This window comes from Cyprinodon variegatus, unplaced genomic scaffold (genome assembly GCF_000732505.1).
Source record: "Cyprinodon variegatus isolate N-32 unplaced genomic scaffold, C_variegatus-1.0 Scaffold139, whole genome shotgun sequence".
Lineage (NCBI taxonomy): Eukaryota > Metazoa > Chordata > Actinopteri > Cyprinodontiformes > Cyprinodontidae > Cyprinodon > Cyprinodon variegatus.
The window spans coordinates 82,336-106,544 of NW_015150592.1; the positions used below are offsets into that span (position 1 = coordinate 82,336).

The 24,209-nt window shown below is 38.6% G+C and overlaps 1 protein-coding gene across 1 annotated transcript in view; it reads right to left on the reverse strand.

Moving 5' to 3' along the window:
• snd1 (staphylococcal nuclease and tudor domain containing 1) overlaps nucleotides 1-24,209 on the reverse strand; it is a 215,123-nt gene that overhangs the window by 31,627 nt on the left and 159,287 nt on the right. The window contains exon 18 of the mRNA XM_015376704.1: nucleotides 16,958-17,099. Within this exon, the coding sequence (XP_015232190.1) occupies nucleotides 16,958-17,099 (142 nt within the window). The remainder of the gene's footprint in view (nucleotides 1-16,957; nucleotides 17,100-24,209) is intronic.

The window sequence follows — 24,209 nt, forward strand, 5'->3', positions numbered from 1 at the left end:
TTTAAAAAAAAGAAAAAAAAAGAAATACCAGTTGAGTTCTGTATAAAACATGTTTACCGGCAAGTATTTCTTTTTTCTTTTCCCCATAGTATTTTTGGCTTAATCAGTGCTTAATAAGTGCGTTCTTTTGGTAAATTACATGTTTTAGAGTCTGTATAACCAAGTTAAGGAATATTTGATTACAGATTTCTTAGTCCATTATTTTTTTCTTTGTGATTAATCCAATTAATAGTTTCAGCTCTTTTCTAATATCAACAAAGACCATATGGCACATTCCTACCACTTAGTTTTGAAAGCAGCAAAGTATTTAGACAGAAAGTGGCTCTATTGTTTTGATAAGCTTGATGACTTTTATTTCTCTCTCCCTAGACTGTAGGCATTCATTGTTATTAAGTTCTGGTGGTAAAAATGTCTCACATATGAATTAGTTGGTTACACTTGACATCAATTTATATCCAAGTGTGATTTTCCAGTCAAGTTTATTGTTCTGCTTTATTTAAGGAAATAAACAGGCTTTTCTACTGTATAAGATTTAGTGCCAAGAAGCACTAACATAAATCAATGATCAACTGACTGTCTTCACTAATGTGATCAGTTTATTTCTTACAGTAAATGCTGAGTAGTAGAGGAAAATTGAGCAACAGTCAAACTGGCATGGAGCCATTCTTGCAACATACATAGGAACGTTCGCAACCTTGTTCACTGCCTCAGGTCCTTTTGAACTTTACCTCAATAAAATAACAGAAGCGGTTTTGTTAAAGAGGACTGAAGGTGTCGGCTGAAGAAGAAATCCTTAAATCTTTAGCCGTTATGAGTTTTAATTTTCTTTTACACATAAGCTGTGTTTGAGCATAAACTTCAAACATCGCCTTTACCATTCCCAGGATTTTAAGCTGAAAATGGCTAAAAATGCTGAAAAAGAAAGGAGAACAAGAGCTTTCTGTAGATATGATGCAGACATGCTATGTTGACAATGAAATATTCATATGTACATGCGCTGAAATTTCAAAACCCGCTCCTGGGTATGGTACGAGTAGGGGGAACTTAAAGATGTTAACCAGAGTTGCTCTTAGACTGGTTTTGAACTAGTGAAAGTCAAGGATTACCGTTTTCCAGAAAAAAGGTCACAAAATAAAACCTACGCATATCGTGAAAGACCGAAATTAAAACCTAAATCTAGCTGTCAGATCCCACTGAAACAAACAACCTGGAGTGAATTTTGTAAAACAGGTTCAATTCTAAAAAGCAACAGTCTGAGAGAACAACAGCTAGAAAATGCTACTACAGAGGGAGATTCCTAGTCAATGCTGGCAGTTGGACAACCAAATATCTGCTTGCAGAAAGGGTAAACCATGTCAAGCATGAGTGCTCATTTCACGTTCAGGCAAGAGCCAAAGCAATGATCAAAAAGCAGCCAAACCAATGACTGTGTCGGATCCAAGCCAAATTATTTTTATCCTCATCTCTTTATCCCTTCGTCTTTTCTCTCGTCCCTCATTCTGTAATTTGTTTATACGTGATAATGGCTGCAGCTGTTTGTAAATCATATATAATTACATTTTGAATGCTGAGCATAAAGTGAAGGACCGATTAGGCTTTAAAAGAACAAAACATGGAGAGTGCAGAGGGGAGAGAGAGGAAGACAAGGAGGCGAGTGATGGTTTTACAGGTTGGTTATGATCATATTCCATTATCTTGTGCCACATGGTGTGGAAGCCGAGATGAAGGGGTGGGAAGACAAAAAGCCAATGAAAACAGCAGCTCTAGCTCCCTTTGCAGCAGGCTCTAGTTAATTCTATTAGGCTGTTTACAGAAGGATAAATAATTACAGTACGACAGAGACACAGGTAGGGGCCAAGGGAACAGTGGTCGCTTGTAGAAGCAGTCCAGTTTTAATAATTATAATAATGAGCTTAAATGCAGTCTATCTAGAAGAAACGACATCTGCAATATGAGCAGGAAATAAACCAAAGTCTTTAACACAGAATTTTGGGAAAATATCATTGTATGCATTTACATTCATATGTCCATCACAGTAGACATTCTTTGCACCTACAGTTGTGTGTGTGTATATATATATATATATATATATATATATATATATATATATATATATATATATATATATATATATATATATAATGGCTCATTCAGGTTGAAAGGTGAATGTCTAACAGGAAGAATGATTCTCATTTTGATTTAGGCTGGGCCATATGCTTTGTAGATGTTTGGTGTATCTTTAGGGTTTATTTAGGATAGCTCTGTATTTAGCTCCGCGCAGTTTCCAGTAGGTTTTTGCTTGATCTTTGCCTAAGCAAAACCAGGGTCATAGTATGACACTGCCTCAGGATCCTTCTGTCGTTACACAGACTGGTGAAGTGACAGTCCTTTGCTACACTGGATTTCATTTCAGGGTATTCAAGAGGCAGAGTTGTTGCTCTAGTAAGAAATTCATAGGACTATGGTTTCTCTAAATGAATGGATGGTCTAGCTAGTAGTGATTAGACAGTGTGACACTTATTAGAGTATGCAACAGTTTGAGGGCCAGTCGGTAGAGGACCAGCACGTACTTGGGGCATGTCAAGTAGGGGGCTAAGGCTTGAGAAAGTCCACCTTCATTACTCTATGATTAGTGTTTATGAACTGTCAATGTATGGCATAAAAACAAATGATCCTAATGCTTGACACACACAACTTCACTCCCTCTATAGAGGGATATGGATAGCAACTCATGTGAAACCCCCCACTACCGCCAATCACCCTCCTCCATTTTTTCCTGCCAACAGTCTGGAGTCTTTACAGCAAATTACAGTTTCTGTAATTGGAAAAACCTTCACTGAAAATGTAAACAGAGAAGGCATTTAGCAGTCTCTTTTGGATCGCCCGTTTCTGTTCCTGCCACCTGTGAAGGCTGAGGCTAATAGCCTGATTTAATTGTCACAGGTCCAAAAATACCGATGGGATAGTTTGTATCTTAGAAATTTGTTCAAATGTGCACACATATGGACAGTTTTGAAGAGAAGCCTTTTTTGGACCTAAAAAGAGGCACAGCACTGTGAAAAATGCCTCTCAGTCAATCCAATTCAGGTAATGGTTCCAAATGCTGACATTAGTGTAAATCTAGCTCTCTGAAGTTGTGAAGAATACCAATTGGGGAATGCTTATTTTCCACCTGAAATCAAAAGCATCATGGTTCAAACAGACAAGCGAGCTGACCTTTTCTAAGCTAACTTGTGTATCCAATTCACTAATATACATTCCTTGAGAACAGATCATTCAAGAGGAGGCTTGTTTCACCATTACATCTTCAGCAGTAACAGAAGCTGAAAAAGTGAGCAGAATCTGCTATCAGGCAAACTGCAGCTTTTACTTGTGTTGCAGCCTGGGAATATTTACAGTGCTGCTTTCTTTTCTAATGTTTAATCACCCTTATTCCCAAATGGAAACACTGAAAAATGATTAGGCCAATTCTAATGACGTTTTTGCAAACAAAGGTTTGATGTTTTTGCTAATCGATTAAGGGCAGACTTATCAATTAATCAATTATTAATTAGCATTTATAACCTTTGCTATGACACTAAAACCTTTGCTGCTTCCCATTTCAACTGGCATATTTCGAAATGTCCTACTTTACTGGTACCTGCAGTACATTAGATTGACTGGGCTATACTTAGAAAGGCAGACACAGGGCTTACATATAAAGTTATGTTCTTGATGCATGAGATGAGCAGGGATAAAGAAATGTTCCGAAAATAATTTTTCTAGGAGACAGGATTGCATCCAGGCTGAACCACAAGCATCCTTCCTTACGCTGACTGGCTAGCTAATCTGAATTCAATGACTGAATCTGAATGACGAGGTTGGAAGGTTCTATGAAATTTTGCTCTCAAAGATCAATTGACAAACAAAGACAGTTATGTCAAGCAAAACTATACAGGATTTTATTTAAACTTGCAAGGAGGGAGATCAGTGTTTGGAATATAGACAGCAGAGGCGTGAGTTGGCTCTCAGCTGAGAATGTCAGAAATGTTAACACATCTTGGTAGGTGCAACACTTTCTTGGAATATCCAACATAACAGTGAGCATTGCAGGAGTGTAGCCCAATAAGCAGCTTGTTCTGTATTTTAAAAGGTGCAGACTGGTTCTGCAGTGGATATCCTTATCACAGTAGACAGGCAGACAGTTTTGCAGAAGGGATAATAAGAAATTCACCCAAGGGCAGACTGCACAAACACACAGGAACTACCGGTCTGAATGAAGCACAATTTTCCTATCAGGTATGATTAAACATGGCGGTCGGGGTAACCATCGCTCTGGAGGGGGTGAGTGAAACTTTCCACAAGGAGAAACATTTCCACAGTACTGCTTTCAACAGGCTGGCATGGTAGCCTTTTAAAGAATACAAAAGAGGTCACTTCTCAGTAAATGGTATAACCACCGACAGGAGTTTCAAAGAGTTGATCAGAAAAAGTGCCTCTTTGACCATCTAGAACAGACATGGGGGACTACTGTCCTTCAGGGATCGGGTCCTGACACTTTTAGATATGTCCCTGCTCAACCATACCTGAATTAAAGCAAGGACACATCTTAAAGTTGCAGGACAAAGGCTTTCAGGTAATGGCTTGGCCATCCCTGCTGTAGAGGAAACAAGGCACCACTCATGATCTGGAAAAACAACTTTTAAACTGTGAATCATTGTAGTGAAAGCATTATGCTGTGGGGATACAAATGCGGATCAAGGGAAAGACATTTATAGGTTAATCCTTTAAGAGTAAAAGATTTAAAGCCAAGAAACTAAGCATTTTCCCCAGCAAGCCCATCTCTGGAGTGATCTTTCAATCCAAGCATGAGGATCTGCAGGGTTCCTACAGTATAAGGAAAGTTAAATTCAAGATTTAAGACTTTTTAATGCCACTTGAAATAAAAATTTAAGACCAAATTCACAAGAAACATAAGAAACACCTGCTTGCAACAGCTTTATTCAAATGTTATTTTAACATTGCAAACCATTGCACCAAAGTTTCAAATTTTGAAAACTTTCCATATAGGAAGAAAGCTAAAAACACACAAATGACATATTTTAACTGCTATTTAACTGAATTCACAAACTTTGTTTTAGCAGGAAACAAAAAGTTTTAAAGCCACAACATAACCAGTGCTAAGTCTTTTTTGCACCTATAGCATGGTACTGCATGCCTTCTTCAGTTCTTCCTCCACCTGTGGCAATTCTGCCATTTTTTCTTTGTATCATTTTCTTAGTATGTTTGGTTTGATGATAATTGGAGGCATTGCAGAGACAAGGGTGGAACAAAACTAAGAAATACCGGCTTTTTCTCAGTAACTTGATTTTGACGCTTTGTGTTTTGCGCTTCGCATGTACAACTCCACTCCCTTAATTCCCATCGTTCCAAGTGAAGTTCTTGCACAAAATACAATGTGACTCATATGTTCCCTGGAACTGGTTTTAGCCATGGGGAAAACTCTTGGCTGGTTAGCCAATTTTTGTTAAATTTACACTTGCCCATATTTTCCAAGTTAATGGTGCATCTCCCAAATGTCCCGGAAGCACCAACACTTTTATTGGTTCCGCTATCGGGACAGAACAAAATAATGGAGAGCCATTATTTAAAAAAAATAAAAATAAATAAAATTGTCAATTTTAATGTTTTATTTGGATTACAAAAGTAAATCGTAATAAAAATAATCATATTTATTACGTTTTAAAAATTAAGACCTACGAAAGACTGATCTAAGACATTTTAATACCAATTAAGGCCTTAGTTTTATTTTGAAGAATTCAATGCCTTATAAGACTTTTTAAGGACCCACGGGAACCCTGATCTGCTAGGAAAAGTGCATCTGTGTTCATGTATTTTAAACATTGTGGGGACTATTTTAATAAAAAAATAGCACACTGTGGGGATCAACTGCTCCTTGCGGCGGCCAATGCCTGGTCCCCTACAGTTCAATTGCTGTTTAAGGCTTAGGTCTTAGGATTAGGGCTAACGTATGAGTTTATGTTAGGGTAATATACACACCAAGCGTCCATCCTGATAGTGTTTTGAGGCTGCGAGTGCTATCTGAGTCGTTTCCCTCTTTGAATCCAATTTTTTGTCTTTTTATTTTTATTTTTCCACACACTGGATCTTGGGACTTTTATTCATTATTTTCACAACTCTGCGGAGAGGTGCAAACTCTTTGCCCCTCATTCATTGGTTTACCTAATGCTAATATGTGCAATATTGTACCTGCGTAATTGTGAACATACACAAAATGCTTCAGTTACTCACAAATTGTGCAAAAACAAAGCATAAAATAGAAAACAATACAGCACCAGAACCCAATAACCTTACAGAAAAACTTTGTAAGCAATCAGTGAGCATGGAAATTTAAAAAAAACCTGTTGCAACATGACTCTGTCCCTATAAAGCTAAGAGGGTTAAAAACTGTTTCTACAAGAGAAAGTTAATTTAGTTAAATCAACGTAGTTTAATGGTTTAAGGTTTTTCTAGACATTAATCGGTAAGATTTTGAAACTGCAACATAAATGAGATTAGATGCTGTGAATACTTTCCAGATGGACTGTATTTGCCTGGCTGCTATATTTAGTGTAGCTATTTGGGAGGCCTACATTAAAGTCAATAAACAATTAAACGAGACATTTTCGAAAGTTGAAAACTTTACAGTCATTTTTGTTTGTCATCCTTTTAAGGTACTAAAAACAAAGAATATTAGACTTTCTTTCATGGTATAAATTCTAATTCCATGTAAAATTCAAATTATTATGGATTTTTGAGGCTTTGGCATGAATGTAATTACATACACCCTAGGATAGCAGTATAGCAATTAAAACCATTCTCCTTTAATTTGATGCGACCATTAAGCCGTTCACCATAATCATTACAACAGTAATCACATTTAGGGTTTTCTGTCGCTCCTTTTCACTTTTGCCAAAAACACAAGTTCATTTTTTCACTGTACAATTAGTGCATTTATTGTGTTGTTGTAAGATTATTTAACTCTTATAATAAAAAAGACAATACCTTTTTAGAAGGCTAGTAACACATGAGCAGGACCGATCTCAACCCCTGGTTTGACGCACACAGAAAAGCACAGACCAAAGTACGTTTCATGAATACCTTTGAAATAAGGGACAAAGGCTGGACTTTATGCAGCCTTAAGAGGAGCTTTTCTAACCGTCATTCCATCTCTTTTTTTAATAAGCTTTCTGCTATAATGTCATAATCTGCATAGACATGACATACAATTCAGAGGGCAACTCATCTTTATCAACACATGATGCAGTACTAGTTTTAATCTTGGTGAAATCAACCCCACAAATATGGAACGACAAGTAGAATCACTAACATCAAGGACATATAAAACAAAGTTGTCTTGCAGACTTCAAAGACAATCTAAATTTTTAGGCAATTAGACAGAGAGCCACTTTCTGGCCATGCTGCTCTATCGGTGGCGGGGTCCAGCATCATTAGGTGAAGAACAGCTGCTGCGTGTAAGAGGTAGAAGTGTGAATAATGTGGACGGAGTGGCACCTGGTTGGAGGGGGAACGACTCTACTCATTACGAGTCTGTATTGGTGCCAGGGAACAAGCTCTAGACAGCATGTTCAGCCAGTCGCACTGCAGCTGAGGCTTAGTGTGAGCAGGAAATGTGTGTGTTTGCTAGAAAGGGTCAGGCCCAGCAATTCAGGAGCGTGGAGGTGACAACTATGAGGAGGAGGGGTGGGGATGAGGTGAGCAAAAACAGCGAGCAATCCTGCCCAGAAATATAAATCTCTAGCTGACCCCAACTAAGTAAGAAAATCAATAAAATATCTAAATTGGCACTAATACAAGTTGATCAAAGTCTAGCATTCCAAACCCCAAGATCAGAATTTGGCTGTAACCACATTGGACTTCTGGAGTGAGAAGTGATGCGCAGGGATGAATATGAAAGGTGCACACTACATGTCAGCATTTTCCTGTCAGTCAGAGAGCCTTCAGTTTTAATGATACATTATCAAGTCTTGATTCTAGTGGGCAGAATCCATTTTTAAAGCCAGTCTCAACAGGCCAGTTTTAGTCACCCCAACTTCCACAGTCATTTAAAGTTCATAGAGGAATTCCCAGCCAAGTGAAAAGTTATCAGGATGAAAGGTGCCTTTCCCAAGTCTTTAAAGCCAATTTTTTTTTTTATCAGACTGCTTCCTGCAAGTTGAGTTTCTACATCTACTTCAAACAGTAGTTGAAACATGTCTGACAACCTAATGCAAAACCAGGAAGGAGTCTACTTGTGTTTATTTGGGTAATTTACAGATTTTGAAAGATTTGAGTGTAACAAAGGTGAGTTCACGCGAATACGTTTTTAGTAACCAGATCGACAGTTTAACGTGTGACAGGCACAGGCCACGTATAGGCACGAACAGAGACTATGCCAGACAGACATGTTAATAGCAACACCACACACAGAAGTATGGCAACACGAGTGATGCTTTGAGAATGTAGGGTGAAGGAAGGCAGCAGAAACTACATTTTTTTCAATTAATAAAAGAAACTATCTGGACTCCATAACAGGGAGCATTTTTTTGACAATCTAGTCCACTGAGGGATGCTGGAGTTGTTGCTTGACTGTTTGTAATAAATAAAACAACGTGACTTCCTTGGTCAAATTCATGTCCGCTATGCCGAGTTGAAACAGGTCAGCAGCAGATAGGAGCTAGCCTGACGTAGTCCTACTCAATTCTAGTCAGAATATGAGTCTGATACTGCTCCATAGAGCTGTGATTATGGGGCGTGTTTTGAACGAACCAGGAAAAAAAATGCCTCTGCACTCAATTGGATAGACCTACAACCAATAAGAGCAACGGAGTGCGTGACGTATGTTAAGCGACGCATAGTTGTTGTCAACAAAAATCAAAGCGTGCAGTTGCACGTCTAGAATAAGAAGATGAGCCTTGATCGCGTTTCTCTGTTCCTCTTTTAAAATTAATTTGCTGTCGATATCTTCTAGAACAGACCTAATAGCAGAATCTTCTCACCTCAACTCTCCAGCAGCAGCCATTGTTGTTGTCACCCAAGCGCGCTTTGGTGACGTGGTTGATTACGCTACTGTTGATCATCTGTCCATCATCGTATAAAGCCCGCCCTGACAATTTGATCGGCCCGCCAGATATTGTGCGAGCATACTCGCGCTACTATTGAGCAATGCCAGACCGAACTTCCCGACCTCAAACGTTGTGGGCGGGACTAAGTTCGGAATGGCACCCAGGCTAGATAGGAGCTCCTTCTGTTTGATAATGAAAACAAGCAACATGGGTGGAGCTTGTTGCCTGCTATGTGGCAATATGTTTAGGAGAGCAACATCATCAGTATGCAGCAACTTTGTTGCTGGAATCATGATGTGCATGAAAGCACCATGAGCTTTCCATGATGTCAAACCTGTGGAAATCCTAAAACATTGTAAATCTAGTTTAAAGGACTTGCACACCATTTTTGGTGCAAAATTGATGAGATGATTTAGATCTTAATTTATTTTAATAATTGCAGCTGTTTCCAAAACATTATACAACACATTAAAACAAATTATATCAAAACAAAATGCCAAAAAGTTATTTTACAAATGAAACGAAGCAAACAAACATATAATATATTACTATTCAACTCCAGATAGGGCAGGAGTATTTATCCTAAAGGCCACCAAATAACTAGATCTTACCTCTTATCTGAAAATATATGATTGGTGTTTTTTCAGCGTTAGGTTTTCCTTTTATTCACTAGCATGTAAAGTCCAACCATTCATCTCTGGTCGTCTGAGCCCTTTTCATAGCCAGGTAAACATTACAGAGATGATGATTTATATAGTCTGCTTTTCCTCACTCATCCAAAAACATTTTTGTGTGAGAGCAACTGAATGTTTCATCTACAAATAGGCAAGAAGCTGTAATATGTTGACATCTGTTGGGTGGGGATGCAGGTATGTGAGATGCAAGCAGGAAAAGTGTCTGTTTGGTGAGGAGTAAAATTTAGCTGTCAATGTACTATGTGCCTTTCATCCCATTTTATACGCATTAGTAAGTAGCCATGTGCTTAAATTAAGGGGTGAACCTTATCGTCTGACACGCATTTCAAAAGCCTGCTTAACCAGACGGATACAAAGTTTGCCCCATAAAAACCTTTGCCATTTTTCTATGTTTGTGCTCTGCCAGCTTGTTAAGACTTTTCCCATGGTGACTCAAATACTTCAGTCTTATTTATAAGTTGCTGCAGGAAGGATATATAGCATGAGCTCTATGTGATGAGGTACGTGTCATGCTCTTCTACATCTAAAGGAGTTGGCTGAGGAGGTTCTAGTATTGATCAAGAATCCCCTAGAATCCTTCAAGGCACGTTTTCCGGAGATATTTTGCTAAGAAGAAACATCAGAACAGACCCTAACCTCACCAGACATTGCATGTCACTTCTAACCTCGGAAAGCCTTGCGATACTCAAAAATGACCTGAAGGACAAAGGTAATTTTTCAAATGCAGACATACTTCACCTCAGTGAGGTATGTCCGAGCCTCTCTCCTAGACCTTTTACATCGTCAGATACCATAGTTTCGTGTTCACAACTGATGGCAGAATGGAGCAGAAAGGAACACATCAGGGCCTTGTGTGCAGTAATGTGCTGCAGTCTGATGTTAAATGAGTCTATTTGTTTATCCGTCTATCTAGCAGCAGACCCTTATCTATGACCATAAGGTATAGGTTGCAACTGGAACAATAAGATCTTGGAGGAAAAAAAAAATTGAGGGAAGCTTCCTCCATTAGATGCCTTAGCTCATCCCTTATGGACAATATAAGAAGTTTTTGATAACGGGGGAGGGGCTTGGAGTAAAGGAACTGCTGTATTTGTTTTGTTAATGTAACTCAGGAGGGAGATGTCTGGATTTCATCCCTGGACCTGCCATCTCTTGGAAATGTTCAAGACAAAAGATGAAAGAGTATTTATCCTCTAGGGACAACATGCGGATAGTTTGTGGATTTCAGTAATCTGGTGATGTACAAACCCAGACATTCTCACCAATAATATAAAAGGGAAGAACTCATGTTAATCTCTGCAGTTTAAAACTACAAAATAATGTAGAAATAATTTAGACCTGTTTTTGGCTACTTTTTAAAGAGCGATGTAATTCAGACCAGTGATATACCATCAATACTGAACACTTTAGAGTCGTCTCTCTCCATGTGCCTGGAGTTGCCTTTTGTGTTTGTGTGACCAAGGTTGCACTGATCTGTGCCGGTTCCCTCCTGACAGTAATTACATATAGCCTCTGGAGAGGAAACAACACATAGAAGGAAAAAACAGAGGATAAGAAACAACAGCACCAGAGCAACAACGGAGGGGGGTCAGATTTTCACAAAGATGGATAAATGACTACTTCAAATTAAACCAAGGATTAGACTTTTTTTTGTCTTTTAAATCTGCTCAAACCGCAAACTCCTATACGAAAGCTGCAGCAATCACACTTGTGTAAATATATGCATATGTAAATAAGACAGAAAAAAGGGGGAACCATAATTAAATAATTAAAATAGTAAAAGGGTCAAACAGAGGATATAAAGGACAACTCTATGGGAAAAAAAACACTACAGGCAGCCTTTCTAACTGCTTTTGAATAGCACAAAAATGCATACCATTTTAGGGATCTATATATGAAATTTAAGATCTGAAGGCTTTTCAGCAGCCAATCTTCTTTACACACCACAATAAATAAATAAACCAGCCAAGTCTATTACATATACACAACTCCCTCAGGGTTAATGGTTCGGAAACTGTCTCTAAATATTAATGACCATGTTCTGTTTTCTTCTTCCTCATCTCCTCCGTTTCCCTTAAACAACTACACTATAAACGGACAATATTTCAGGGGTTTAAAACATATTTTTCTGCTGTACTACTCAATATTATTACTTGTACACTGTAGAGCAACAGCTGTATTTTTCAGTTATACATCAGAGTGAAATTTGACAGTTTGTTTACCATCACCAGGTCTTCTGATCAGTTCTCACAAGGGGAACATCTTATTGCTTTTCTATTCCTGCAAGATGTTTGTTTTCCATCTAAGGACCAAATGCAGCACTTTTCAATGCAGCTGTTTAATTCCTGTATGATCCTTTCTGCCCTTTAAAGTGGTCATTAACTCTGATTGTTTATTGTCAGTGTTTTCGAAATAAAACACTAAACAACTATTGCATAAGAGAGAAATAAAAAAGATACTCTGACTAGTTTTTTTTTTTTTTTTAAAAACACTCACCTTCATCAGTGGTTTTATATTCACTATAAAGGCTTTTAAAAGTGGGAAAGTGGACAAACACCTGTCATCTGTACATCTGACACAAAGCTTTGACAGTATTGCTTTGTTTATGTTCATGCATAGCAGACACTTTAATCCAAAGCTACTTACAAAGTAGAACACTGCTACAGTTATCAATATGACGTCAATATCAATATGACAATAAGAGGAAAATCCAAAGTCAAAATCAGTGGTGACAGCAAAGAGATGGAGGAAGTACAGAAATAGTAGTGAAGGGGTACAGAGCTCTGTGTAAGAGTTAGGATAGGAGATGCTCTTTGAAGAGGTCGGTCTTTAGGAGAACCCTGAAGATAGACAGGGTTGCGCCTGTTCTTTTAGCACTTGGAAGGTAATTCCACTCGGGGCGACAGTGGCGTCAGGTGTAGGAATTTGCCCTGAAATGGAAGGACGGTTCAAGCCCCGGCACCGGCTTTCAGTGTCGTTGTGTCCTTGGGCAAGACACTTCACCTGCATTGTCTACTGATGGTGGTCAGAGGGCCCTGTGGCACCATTGTATGGCAGCCTCGCTTCTGTCAGTGATCCGCTGTGGCTACAGTGAATGGGTGAATGACTGAATGTAGTGTAAAGCACTTTGGTCAAGTCTCCTGACTTGAAAAAGCACTATATAATTACAGGCCATTTACCATTTACCACCATCTTGGAACACCACGTGAAAACAGTTTGGATTGTCTTAAGGGCTGGTTATCCTCCTCGCAGCAGTGTGTCACAGTGAGGTTTGTTCGCAAACAGTTTTGATTTATGCCCAATTTTGAAGCATGGTCTGCGCTATGTTATTCCATGCCACAACACAAGAAGGATAATCACAAACTAGCTGTGGGTCTAGATATGGCCATGACGTTTAGTGGGTGGGGGCAAGTTCGTGCGACAACAAAGGGCAAAAAAGAGCAGGGATCCAGGTGGAAAGAGGGTCCCAACGTTCTTGCGCATCTCGCACTTCTAGCTGGTTGTTTTCCACAATGGCGGTCATACAAATGAAACAAGCTGGTAAGGCACTAAACAGGAAAAACGCATAGAGTAGAGCGGATGTAGATTTGACCAATCTAATGCCCCCTCTCTGCGGCATTGTCTGTGGTCACCTACAATTTGGGAGAGGTAGCGGAGGCACATTTGCATTCACTGAGACACACACGCAGACAACTTGGTTTCTGAGTATAAATCAGCCTTTAAGCGTGGTTCAGGCGCTGCTAAAAGACAATCCATTGCTGACCAGAGTTGTGACATAAGCCTTTGCTAGAGGGTTCAATTAGATGGGAGCCGTACCCTTAAGCAATTTGTAGGCTAGCATCATGGATTTGAATTTGATGTGGGCAGCCAGGGGTAACAAGTGAAGCTCAATGAACAGAGCTATGACAGGAGATCAGAGATCAGACGCGCCGCCGTGTTCTGGATCATTTTTACGCTTTATCGTATCGACTGGGAGACCAGTCAGGAGTGCGTAACAATAGTGAAGGTGGGACATAACCACAGACTGCACCAGGAGCTGGGTAGCATGTTGGCTTAGGTATGGCTAGATCTTTCTTATTTTTAGTGTTGCTTTGCTTTCTTTCATCGTCTTTATCCCAAAAAACTGAGTAAAGAACAGTTGAAATTTTCAAAGACTTAAAGTCAATATAAAAGCATTGTATTAATTAATTAACTTTGGAATGCCAACTCTCAATTAGCCGCTCAAGCTACTCCTTTGAGTTGCTCAGGTCAACTTCAAGCACTAAAGTCGCTCTAAAACATATTATGATGCCTCAAAATGTACCTTATATTAAGGCTTAATGATATCTTCCTTTGTGGAAATGACAGTCCGCAGGTTAATTGTCATGACCAAAATATTTTACACATGGTTGGGGATTCCAATAACAGACTGAAATGAAGCCAGCTATAATAAACGCTTTAGATCATTAACTAGGAAACAAATGTGGAAACCACTCATGTATATTCTCATAAGATAGCAAACCGTCATCAGCTGTGATCACGAAAGTACCGGTACTCTGCTTCACAGTGGATCTGTGTGTGAAAACGTATTCGCTAAGAAACGTTGTTGGGTGAGGATTGGGGCATGTAATGATCTTTTAAAGCACTCAGCTTGTGGGATTTTACAGCCTCTAACACTTTGATGTTCAACTCAAGAAGCCCAGATGACTTAATGTGGCTCTGAATGTGCACCTACAAGAAATGAAGGAAACCGAGGCAGGAGAGGAGGTGGAGGAGGGAGCAAACAAGGGAGGGAAGCAGAGGGGCTGAGGACCGGTCAGGTTTTACTCCCCTGCTGAGAACAACATTTTTTTACTCTCACAAAAAAAACACATAAGCTGCTTGTTGGAAGAACACAAGCCAATTAAATGAAAAAATAAATATATAAAAAGGCGCCAGCGGTGCTGGATCATCTAAAATAAAGGCTTTTTATGAGAAAAGATTGAATAACTCACAGCTCTCCTGTCAAAATACACTGAGAGCAGCAATATAAAAAAATGCTGTTTGGGTACAATTTTACATGAAACACTTGGTGGAAAAGAAGTTGTACTCAGTCTGTATCGTGCTCTTCCTCATTGTCTCACAGATGAACAAAAAAGGGGAAATATTAAGCATTAATTCTTAAGCTAGACCTTCAGGTTCAGTCTTGTAATGTTTCACCCTAACACCTAAATCTAATAAACCACTAAAGCCTAGACAAAATCCAAACTTTATTCCTGAATGACTGAAGCTGTGCTGCTGTAGCCAGAGGCAATCGTAAGCTTTTGATTTGAATCTATAGCTCATGGCAAAATAAGAAAAATAGTCTATATCTACAGACTTCAGTGCAGTTGAAAATTTCAAGGTATGGGAATTAAAACATGCAGAAAACTCAAAGCTAAAACCATATATGATTTTATATGATTGAATTATATCTGGAAAGAGATATGCTTTAGGTTAAAATGATGCTAATTGGAGATAAATGGGTTAATTATGTTGGTGAGGCAAAGAAAATAGAAAGCCAAAGTCAATTTCATGGCCTCTGAAAGTCCACGGCTAATGGGGACAGATGAGGGGGCGGCAGGGGGAGGAAGGCCTCTGAATTCTGGGCAGCTCCTCTGACCTGACAGATGATGGAGACAATCATTTCCATGAAGAAAATCTGTTCCATCCTGTAAATAATCTGCTGAAAGAAGTTCTTATTGAATCTGCTTCATATAAAACTACAAACTAACTTAGAAGGCATAAAATCCACATTTATGTTCCCCCCATTTTGAATCAAAGAAAGCTAATTAGCCTTTTTTTCTACAGCAAACTCACTAAACTCTTCTGGCATTGCCTGCAAGGATAATTATGCTGTTATTTTATGGCTCCTGGAATACCCACAAAAAAAACAAAAAAAAAATCAAAACATAAGCATGGCCTGCCTTTAGATACTCCTGATCAAAGTTTCACGCAGTGAGAGCAGTAGGAGCACATGCACAACAAATCTGCAGCTAGGTGGAAGAAAAACTGTTTACTTCTCTGGTAGTTTTCTTTCTCAAATGCCTGAAAACACAAATAATGATTTACTATTCGTCACTTAAAAGAACTCAAAACAACGGGCAGTGTACTCGTTGAGATGCAAATTTTTTCTGACATAACAGCGATAAAAATCAGAACCCCATCCTCTTTTTGTAAAAAAATATTAGTCACAATGAGAAGAAAGGCTTACATTTCAAGGTAGAAAACCAAGTAAGCAGGTTTTCAACTTCTCACCGAGACAAACACCTCAGTTTAAAAGCTCAGAATCAGCTCAGATCCCAATTATTGGAGCTTGGAGGTATCAATCACTCTTCATTACTAGAAGCATTTATTATTAGGATGAGGTTGAAGGTTCCCTAGTTAGGCTTCTACTGGGGATAAATGTTAGATAAACCAGGAAAGTCTTATTTATAGAATTAAATCTTGTTCTTAAAAATCAGTGTGAAGGTAAAAGAAGAAGAAAGTTAAACATCCCTCGTCTTCACATTTGTGTAGCGGCACTTTCAGAGTTAATGAGAAGATGCATGAAGTTAAAGAGAGGAAAAACTTTTAAGCAAAGAGGCGGAGAAACATTTCAGTTAGGGCAGGAGATTCACATTCAGACAATGTTGATCCTTAACATACAGCCAGAGCACCAAGCTCAGTTTAAAGCATATTCATGTTAGACTGGGTCCAACTGATAATTTGATATTAGACTTAATAGGTAACGTTAACAGATAGATTATATTGAATTGATCAAAATTTTTTTATGAAGGACCTGGCTGGGGCAGTTTTCTTTTTTTCCTTCACAATTAAGCACTTTATGTTGTATTAATAAAGTCTAGATCAGTGTTTTTCAACCCTGGTCCTCAAGGCACACTGCCCTGCATGTTTTAGATGTTTCCCAGCTTCCACACACCTGTTATCAATTGATAGCAGATTATCAGGCTTTGCTGAACTGCAATCATCTGAATCAGGTTTGCTGAACCTCAGAAACATCCAAAACATGCAGAGCAGGGTGCCTTGAGGACCAGGAATGAAAAACACTGGTCTAGATAGCAGACATTTAAGTTTATGGTTTTGGGGAAGAAAATATATATAAACGGTTTAAGGGGTCTGGATAGATTTAAAGTGTAGTGTAAATGTCAGTCACTGTACCTGTCTCTACATCCTGGGCATAGAAGTGCAGGGTGTCTGCGATTTCAGTCACAAATACTGGTCTGTAGTTGGCCACACGTTCCTTCTCCTCAGACAGATGCACGACCTCCTCCACAGGCTTTTCCTCATAGTTAGCCCAGATCTATAACACACAGAAGGAAGAAAATCACAGGTCAGTTTTTTCAAAGCATTTTACTTTCAGTAACTGTTTTGTGAAACTAAGGGTTTCCTGAAAGCTTTCAATAATAAAGATATTTGTTTAGTTTCTCATTAAGGCAAACCTTATTAAGTGGAACCATGATATTAACTTTAGCATCATCAACTCTGAGGGTTGGTGATAATGTCACAAGCCACGTATAAAGATACGGCCAGAGTTTCTTTCACAAGCACAGCAGTTCAAGTTTGTGTGTGTGTAAGCAGGTTGGATCCTTTCTATGCTGCATCAAGGTTAGTTCTCCCTCACCTCCCTAGGAAAAACAGAGGGCAGGCGGCTCATTAGGGAGAAGAGCCTTGCCTTGGGCCACATATCAAACTGTGCGGACATCAGTAGGTGTGTGCGTGAGTGTTAGCGTAGAGTGCAAAGGATGCAGTGCACCGAGTGGGTGGTTATTAACACAGAATGTTGCATGTTTGTGTATAACTTCAATAGAGTAATAGTGTTAAGCACGTATTCAAGCACAGGATGGTAAGGATGAAAGGAAACTAATAAACTCCCCGTGGAGGAATCTTTGTGGAAGACGAGGTGCACCAAAGCAGGAAGCTCAATAGTATCAAAGTGCAGCTGAGCTTTGCACTCAAAACTTTTGGTGAGGCTGCAAAATAGCTTATTGCTGTTTATTTCTGCTGGCTATTTAGGAATTGTTTACTTTGAAATGTCAGCTTCCTTGACATTAAACAGTTTGGTTCTAGTAGGTAATTTAAATTCATACCATATTCACACTAATTTGATAAACTGTATTTTTTTAACAGTTTCTAGCTTGACTACAAAGACATACCCAAATAAAATATTACTTAATTTGCTGCCTCATCTGCATGCTAATTGATGTTTATACAGCGAGAAGTTCAACATGATATGCAAGAAAAAATTGCTTAACCCTGAAACAACAGCTCTCAATTGTCTGATTTCAAACCAAAAATGCTGCAAGAAATAAAAATACTGAAAGTAAGAAGATCAGGGACGGATGGCAGAAAAATAAACAAGATGAAATTTCAGGGATTGAGGCCAATCAAGGTTAATGAAGAGCAAAAATGCAGCCACACTTCACAAAGCCCTAGATCAACCAGGACTCTTTCTGTTCAGCACCAGGCAGGTGTGTGTAATATTAGCATAGCAAACATATGCAGCTGAATGCACACATTAAAAGCATGCTTCCAAACCCTGAAACCCACTGCGTCCGGTAATAAACATGCTTCCCACATTCCGAGGGAACTGACAAGGCTCGGCTCTTAATCAAACCTGCAGCACCAATTACGGATGACAAAGATTAGGTGTCACCGATCATTAGCACAGTGGCCATCACTGTAACTCTTTTACAGGGGCAGCAAGTGTTTGGGATCCAGGCAGGACTTGATGCTTGATCGCAAGGGTGAATTGGCCTCAAAAGGGGAAAGAAAGGATTTCTTTTCTTAAATTTATTGCCAGCAAGTGGCAGAAAAACAAGCTTTTTGTTGTAGCTTACAGAGCAATAGCAAATTACTTGGAATCAAAGGCAAGGAGTCCCCTTTGAAAGCATTACCCATTGAACTATAGCCCATAAACAAAAGTATGAACTTTTTCCAGCTCTCAGATGTCCCAAACAGCTTCACTCGTTTGGATTCTTGCTTCTTTGCCAAAACATTTGTAGAGAAAGAAAGACCAACACCCCCCCAGACTCTGCTTTCTTTGTCGAGTGTTTCAGAAAGAGCATAAAACAGCTGTATATTCAATTCATTAACTGTGTCCAAAACTGAAAAAGACTGGTGATTAGAATGTTTATAAAAGGACGAAAAACTTATTGCATCACATCTGAATGCACCATTAGAGACACTATAGTCCTTCATGTCCTTTTTAAAAACAAACTCGTGCACACATGGTGCCCAGGGCTGATGACCTTCCGTGAGCAGCCAACCATCCTGTTTGTTCCACTTGAGTGCAGGTATGCGACTCTGCAACTAAAGCCACAGAGCTACCAGACATGATGAGAGAAAGGGGGGAAGAAAAACACAGCTGAAGGGGTCCTACCAACAGGCAATTAAGTTCATGTTTAAAGGATTACATGTTCTAATGATGGAGAGCAGGCTGACCTTCATAGCATCTGTAGAATGAAGAACACACATTGGAGAGACAAGTTATTCTGAGTGGGGGGTCATGATGAGGGAAAAGGCTGCTCTTATGTTACAGCGAGCATCAGAGGCATAAGGAAAACATATTTAAATGTGTTCAATTTAATTTAAATGCAAAAATGTAGATTTTTGTTTTCTTGACTTTTGTGTCTCTCCTTTGACAAATGAGCTTCCGTTCTGCTCTTCAGCTGCTTTTACAATTAGTGGCAACATCACATTTCAGTCAATCGTTTCTCCCCTTTAATACCAATGGATATTGTATTTTATATGCTTTGAATGATTGGTGACATTTATGGGTGTGAGATGAAGTCTATTTTTCGATGCTTTAAAATGTGGACATGAATGGCTCTGACACGGACAAATGTCAAAATAATCCGTTATCTTAACCAACATAACAAATCGGAAACCTGAACTCTGAAGTGAATAATTGCAGCGCAGGGACAATTTATGGTCAGCACCATGCATTTGGCATTTGTTGAATCCCAGCAAGAATTACTTGGAAAAGAGCAACATCATATCAACCTTGAGTAAAACTAATAGAAAATATTAATAAATAAAAATAAGAAACCAGTGGCATCAGTGAAATAGAAAGAATAATATATATATATATATCTTCATAAATTGCATATAACAATTCTGTGTCAACACTAAGGCTGAAACAATTAATCTAATTAATCGATTATTGAAATAAGTATCAACTAATTTAATAATCAATTAATCGTTAACCAGAGTATAGAGACTTTAAAACATGCCTTTAGCTGACAGAGCAACCCACCTTGAGCATCGATTATTCCAAAATTGTAAAAGAAATATGTAAAGATTAGCATTTAAAATAGAAAAGAGTCTTTCATCTGTAAAAATGCTCCATCCAGAGCTTCTCTAGTGCAAAAGTTTTAGCTTCATCTGATCTAATATTGCAAAAAAATCTTCAAGGAACCTTTGGCTATCAGATTATTAATCGATTTATCAAAAAAAAAGACAGGCAGATTAATTGATTTGAAAAACGATCGTTACTGCAGCTCTAGTCAACACAAGACTGCAAAGCACCAATGGCCGACGGACCGGTACCGGTTCGCGGCACGGTGGTTGGGGATCGCTGCTGTAGTACATATGCCGGGCCCTTTGGTGGTGCTGTGACACTGCCACAGAGTCACACCCATACCGCAGAAAAAAAACACTGGAAATACGCAGAATAAACAGCAATATGGCTGTAAAGAGGAGCATACAGGTGACAGTGGTAGGTTAAGTTATTACGATGTTTAAAAAAAAAAAAAACATGTACAGTACATGTTTTTTTTATTTGTTTAAAACAGGTCCAGGAGTTTTCCACTCTTGGACCCGGTTTAAAAAATAATTGTTTATGTTTTCCAAAAAAGCTAACAACAGAGACATAGCTTGAAAGACGAAACATCTCTACATGGATAGGGTCTCAGATGGCTATCTTCTAAAGAGGGATTTAATTATGGATGAAAAAAACAGAAGAAAAATATTTAAAAACAAAACAAGAAGAAAAGGGAGATGATGAAAAAAGACGGGAAGAATTAAGGAAATAGGACAGGAAAAAAGCAATAAAGGCTGACACATAAATTGATATAAACCAAATATTAGACAAAACAGGTGAGGAAGGATGTAATGACCAAAAAACACAGAGGGGAGCCTGACAGAAATAAAGCAAGAGGCAGATCTGGAAATAAACTTGTAAATACCCCATAGTTTTCCAGACTAAGTAGGAACCCCAGAGATACGATTCATAAGACGTGTGCATCCATGTAATGAGCAACACAGCCAGACCTGTGGGTAGAGCCAGCAAAACTTAATCTCTCTCACTCAACTGACTGCGATAAGAGGAGAAAACAAAACAAGGACAAACAGACCATTGAAATCATTCCCATTCCAAAAACAGCCGTGACTCTAAAGGAGAAAGTTGCCGCCCTGGAGCACAGAGTTACAGGATCCTAGCTCCATATCTCACAATATCTACATTACGGTCAATGATGACATGTTCTGGTTCGCCTTAAGACAAATGCCTCCCCACACCCTCAAATCCAGTGCATTACAGGAAATCACGATCTGTGCAGCAAACCTGTAGCTTTCTACCTTTTAAGGTCAAACGTATTGATGTTGACAGTGCAATTTCCCACAAAGTTCAAGGACGGTCACTTTAGGCGTCCTTGCTGAGTTAAGACAGCCTGGAAGACATCTTCACCCTTTTGATACTATCAAAAGATCAGAAATCTGCAAATATTACTAGTGCTCTTCACACAAGAATCCGGTTGACCTGTTGCACGGGGCCTTTCCAGCGGGTACAAGCATGGAACACTGATACTTGGAGCTCTTGGAGCTTACACATCTTAAAAGCTGAAAGAAAGTATTTATTGGGTCGCGCCGATGGCGTTAACAGTAAATACAATGGCAGAACATTGTTAGTGGAGCTACCCACACATCATTTAGCTTGTTTTCTTCCTTACACTGATGCAAAGAACATACAGGTGATCAACGAGGCCTTACAACAATAAAACAGAATATTGGTACTATTAAATGCTTGACTGAAATAAGGTTTCCTAACTTTGAGTTTATTCGGATTTCAAAACAGGCTGCAATTTAACAGCCCAGCAGCTTTGAGGAGCTTTACTTTGTCAGCCTGGTAGACGAGATACTTTACTGGCAGAAGTGCAGCTCTCCAACAGCAAGTGAAGCTCTTTTTCAGGTGCTTAAGAGGTTTGCCCATGGGCTGAGTCTTCATTTATTTAAATATTTCTAATATGAACTGCATAAAGTGTCCCACGAGACTGGGAAAAGCTGTTAGAGTATTAATTCACACATTGAAACACAAGTTGACAAATATCCAGCTATTTGGAAAATTAAACACACATTGTGTCAGAGAAGGGTTAACACTGATTAAAAGGAGTAATACGTTTGAGATCTGTTATTCAGCATTTATGAAGGAAGCTGCCAGCATAGCTTCCATTAATGTGTCACATGTGATGAGCTTAATTTCATAATAGTTTAAAGATAATTTTTCTGGTCATTCAGTTAATTTTTAGTCTAATATTAATTTACAAAGAACTCATTATGACTCCGATAAATATTTTGCAACAACAGGAAGCTGCAGTCCTAATCTTTTTTAACTTTACAAGGAAGATAAGAATTACAATTAACAGAGACAATTTAATCTGAAATCTTCTCCACTGAGGAGAAGCGGTGGCTCAGACATCTGTTTCGGATGCCCCCTGGACGCCTCCCTCAGGAGGAATTGAAAGCCCAGGACACACTGCAGGGACCATGTCTCTCAAATGGCCCCGGAACACCTCAGGCTCCCCCAGAGGAGCTAGAGGGGGTATCTGAGGAGAGGGAAGCCTGAAAGTCTTTATTCACTGCTGCAATGTAACCCAGTCCCAGATAAGTGGAAGATGACTATTATAATCTTCCGTAAGCGTCCCAAAAATTCTCGTTCTATATTTAAAAAAAAAAGTTTGCTTTTATATAATACCTAAACAAAAATACTTAGCCTTGAAACAAAGAAAAGACAAGGTTTGATTCAAATAGTACATTATTTAAACTTTGAGTGATTGGTGCAACATGGATTTGTAGATTATGGTTGGTAAAATTTTTCAGTTGTAAAATAGCATTTTTTAGAATCAAATTCTCCAATTTAAAGGGCCCATTTAGTTTCTTATTTTGTGTCTATATATATAGTAAAAATATATATACTAGGCTATTTCTTACAAAATCTGACCTTGTATATGTAAACTGTAAAAGTCAATATTTCACAGATTGCAAGTCATTCAATTAAGAGATTTTCTGCCATTTTCCCAACATGTTCAGTTGTCATTACCAGTTTTCCCATCAAAGTAATCTCTGTTTAAAACATCTGAAGTTGCCTCTTTTGTTTAAGGTTTTACAAGAAACTGGCCACACAGAGGCAATCTTAAAGGTGAAGTAAACCTCTGCAGTAATCATTGCCAGTCCTACTACTTGGTCATTGTGAGGAGTTTTGGTTATGTAATTTAAAGGAACACACTTTGTCATATCACTAATCCCATGCTTTTTAATTGTGCCAATCTTTTACAAGCTGGAAAAAAAATGAAAACTAGATTATATAAAAAAAAAAAAAGTAAATATCTGCTAATGCAATTTGTTTGGGGTTTGAGACAACATAATACCAGCTTATTTTTCATGGTCAAACACTTGTATTTAGTGCACTTAAAAAGGTAGAATATATTTTTTTAAAAAGGCTTTTGTTGGGAGACTTTTATGAAATAAACATTGATGTTATTCTTCGATGCAAACAAATGTATATACAGGCGACTGTCTTTCTTCTCACTGTGCTAACTAAAATAATGCAGTGACAGCTGCAATACCCAGCTGACTCATTTGATTTCACCACACCTCAGCGGAGGAAGTAATTCAACAATCACAATTAATGACACACTTGTGTGTTACTGGAAAAAGAAATGAAGCATCTGTGAAACAACTAAAAGACTGAGCAGTACAAACTAGGCCCATGTTTTTAAACGTCCTTCACGTAGCTTTATCTTATATGGGGGGCAACTGAAATCAATAGGGCAGTATTAGTAATAAAAGTTCACTTTGTTAATCAATTTAGCCCATTATGTCCTTGATGAATCTGTCTGAGGAGGAATGATTCCTGTGTTAGAGTTTTTATCTTCTTTTTGGCCTTCAAGCCTCCTCACCATCATTCACTTCAAAAGGCTTAAAGTTATATGTAGCAACAGAGAGGGGATCATATTTACTTCTAATTAATTTCCTCTTGATAGATGATAATTAATAATGAGCGTTATTCACAGGACATCTCAGCGGGAGATGACATCAAAAGAAAAGATTGTAAGTTTGTTATTAAAATTATAAATTCAGAAAATCCTGGCAATTTCTTGCCTCTGTATTTACTCGCCATTTCATCATTTGACGT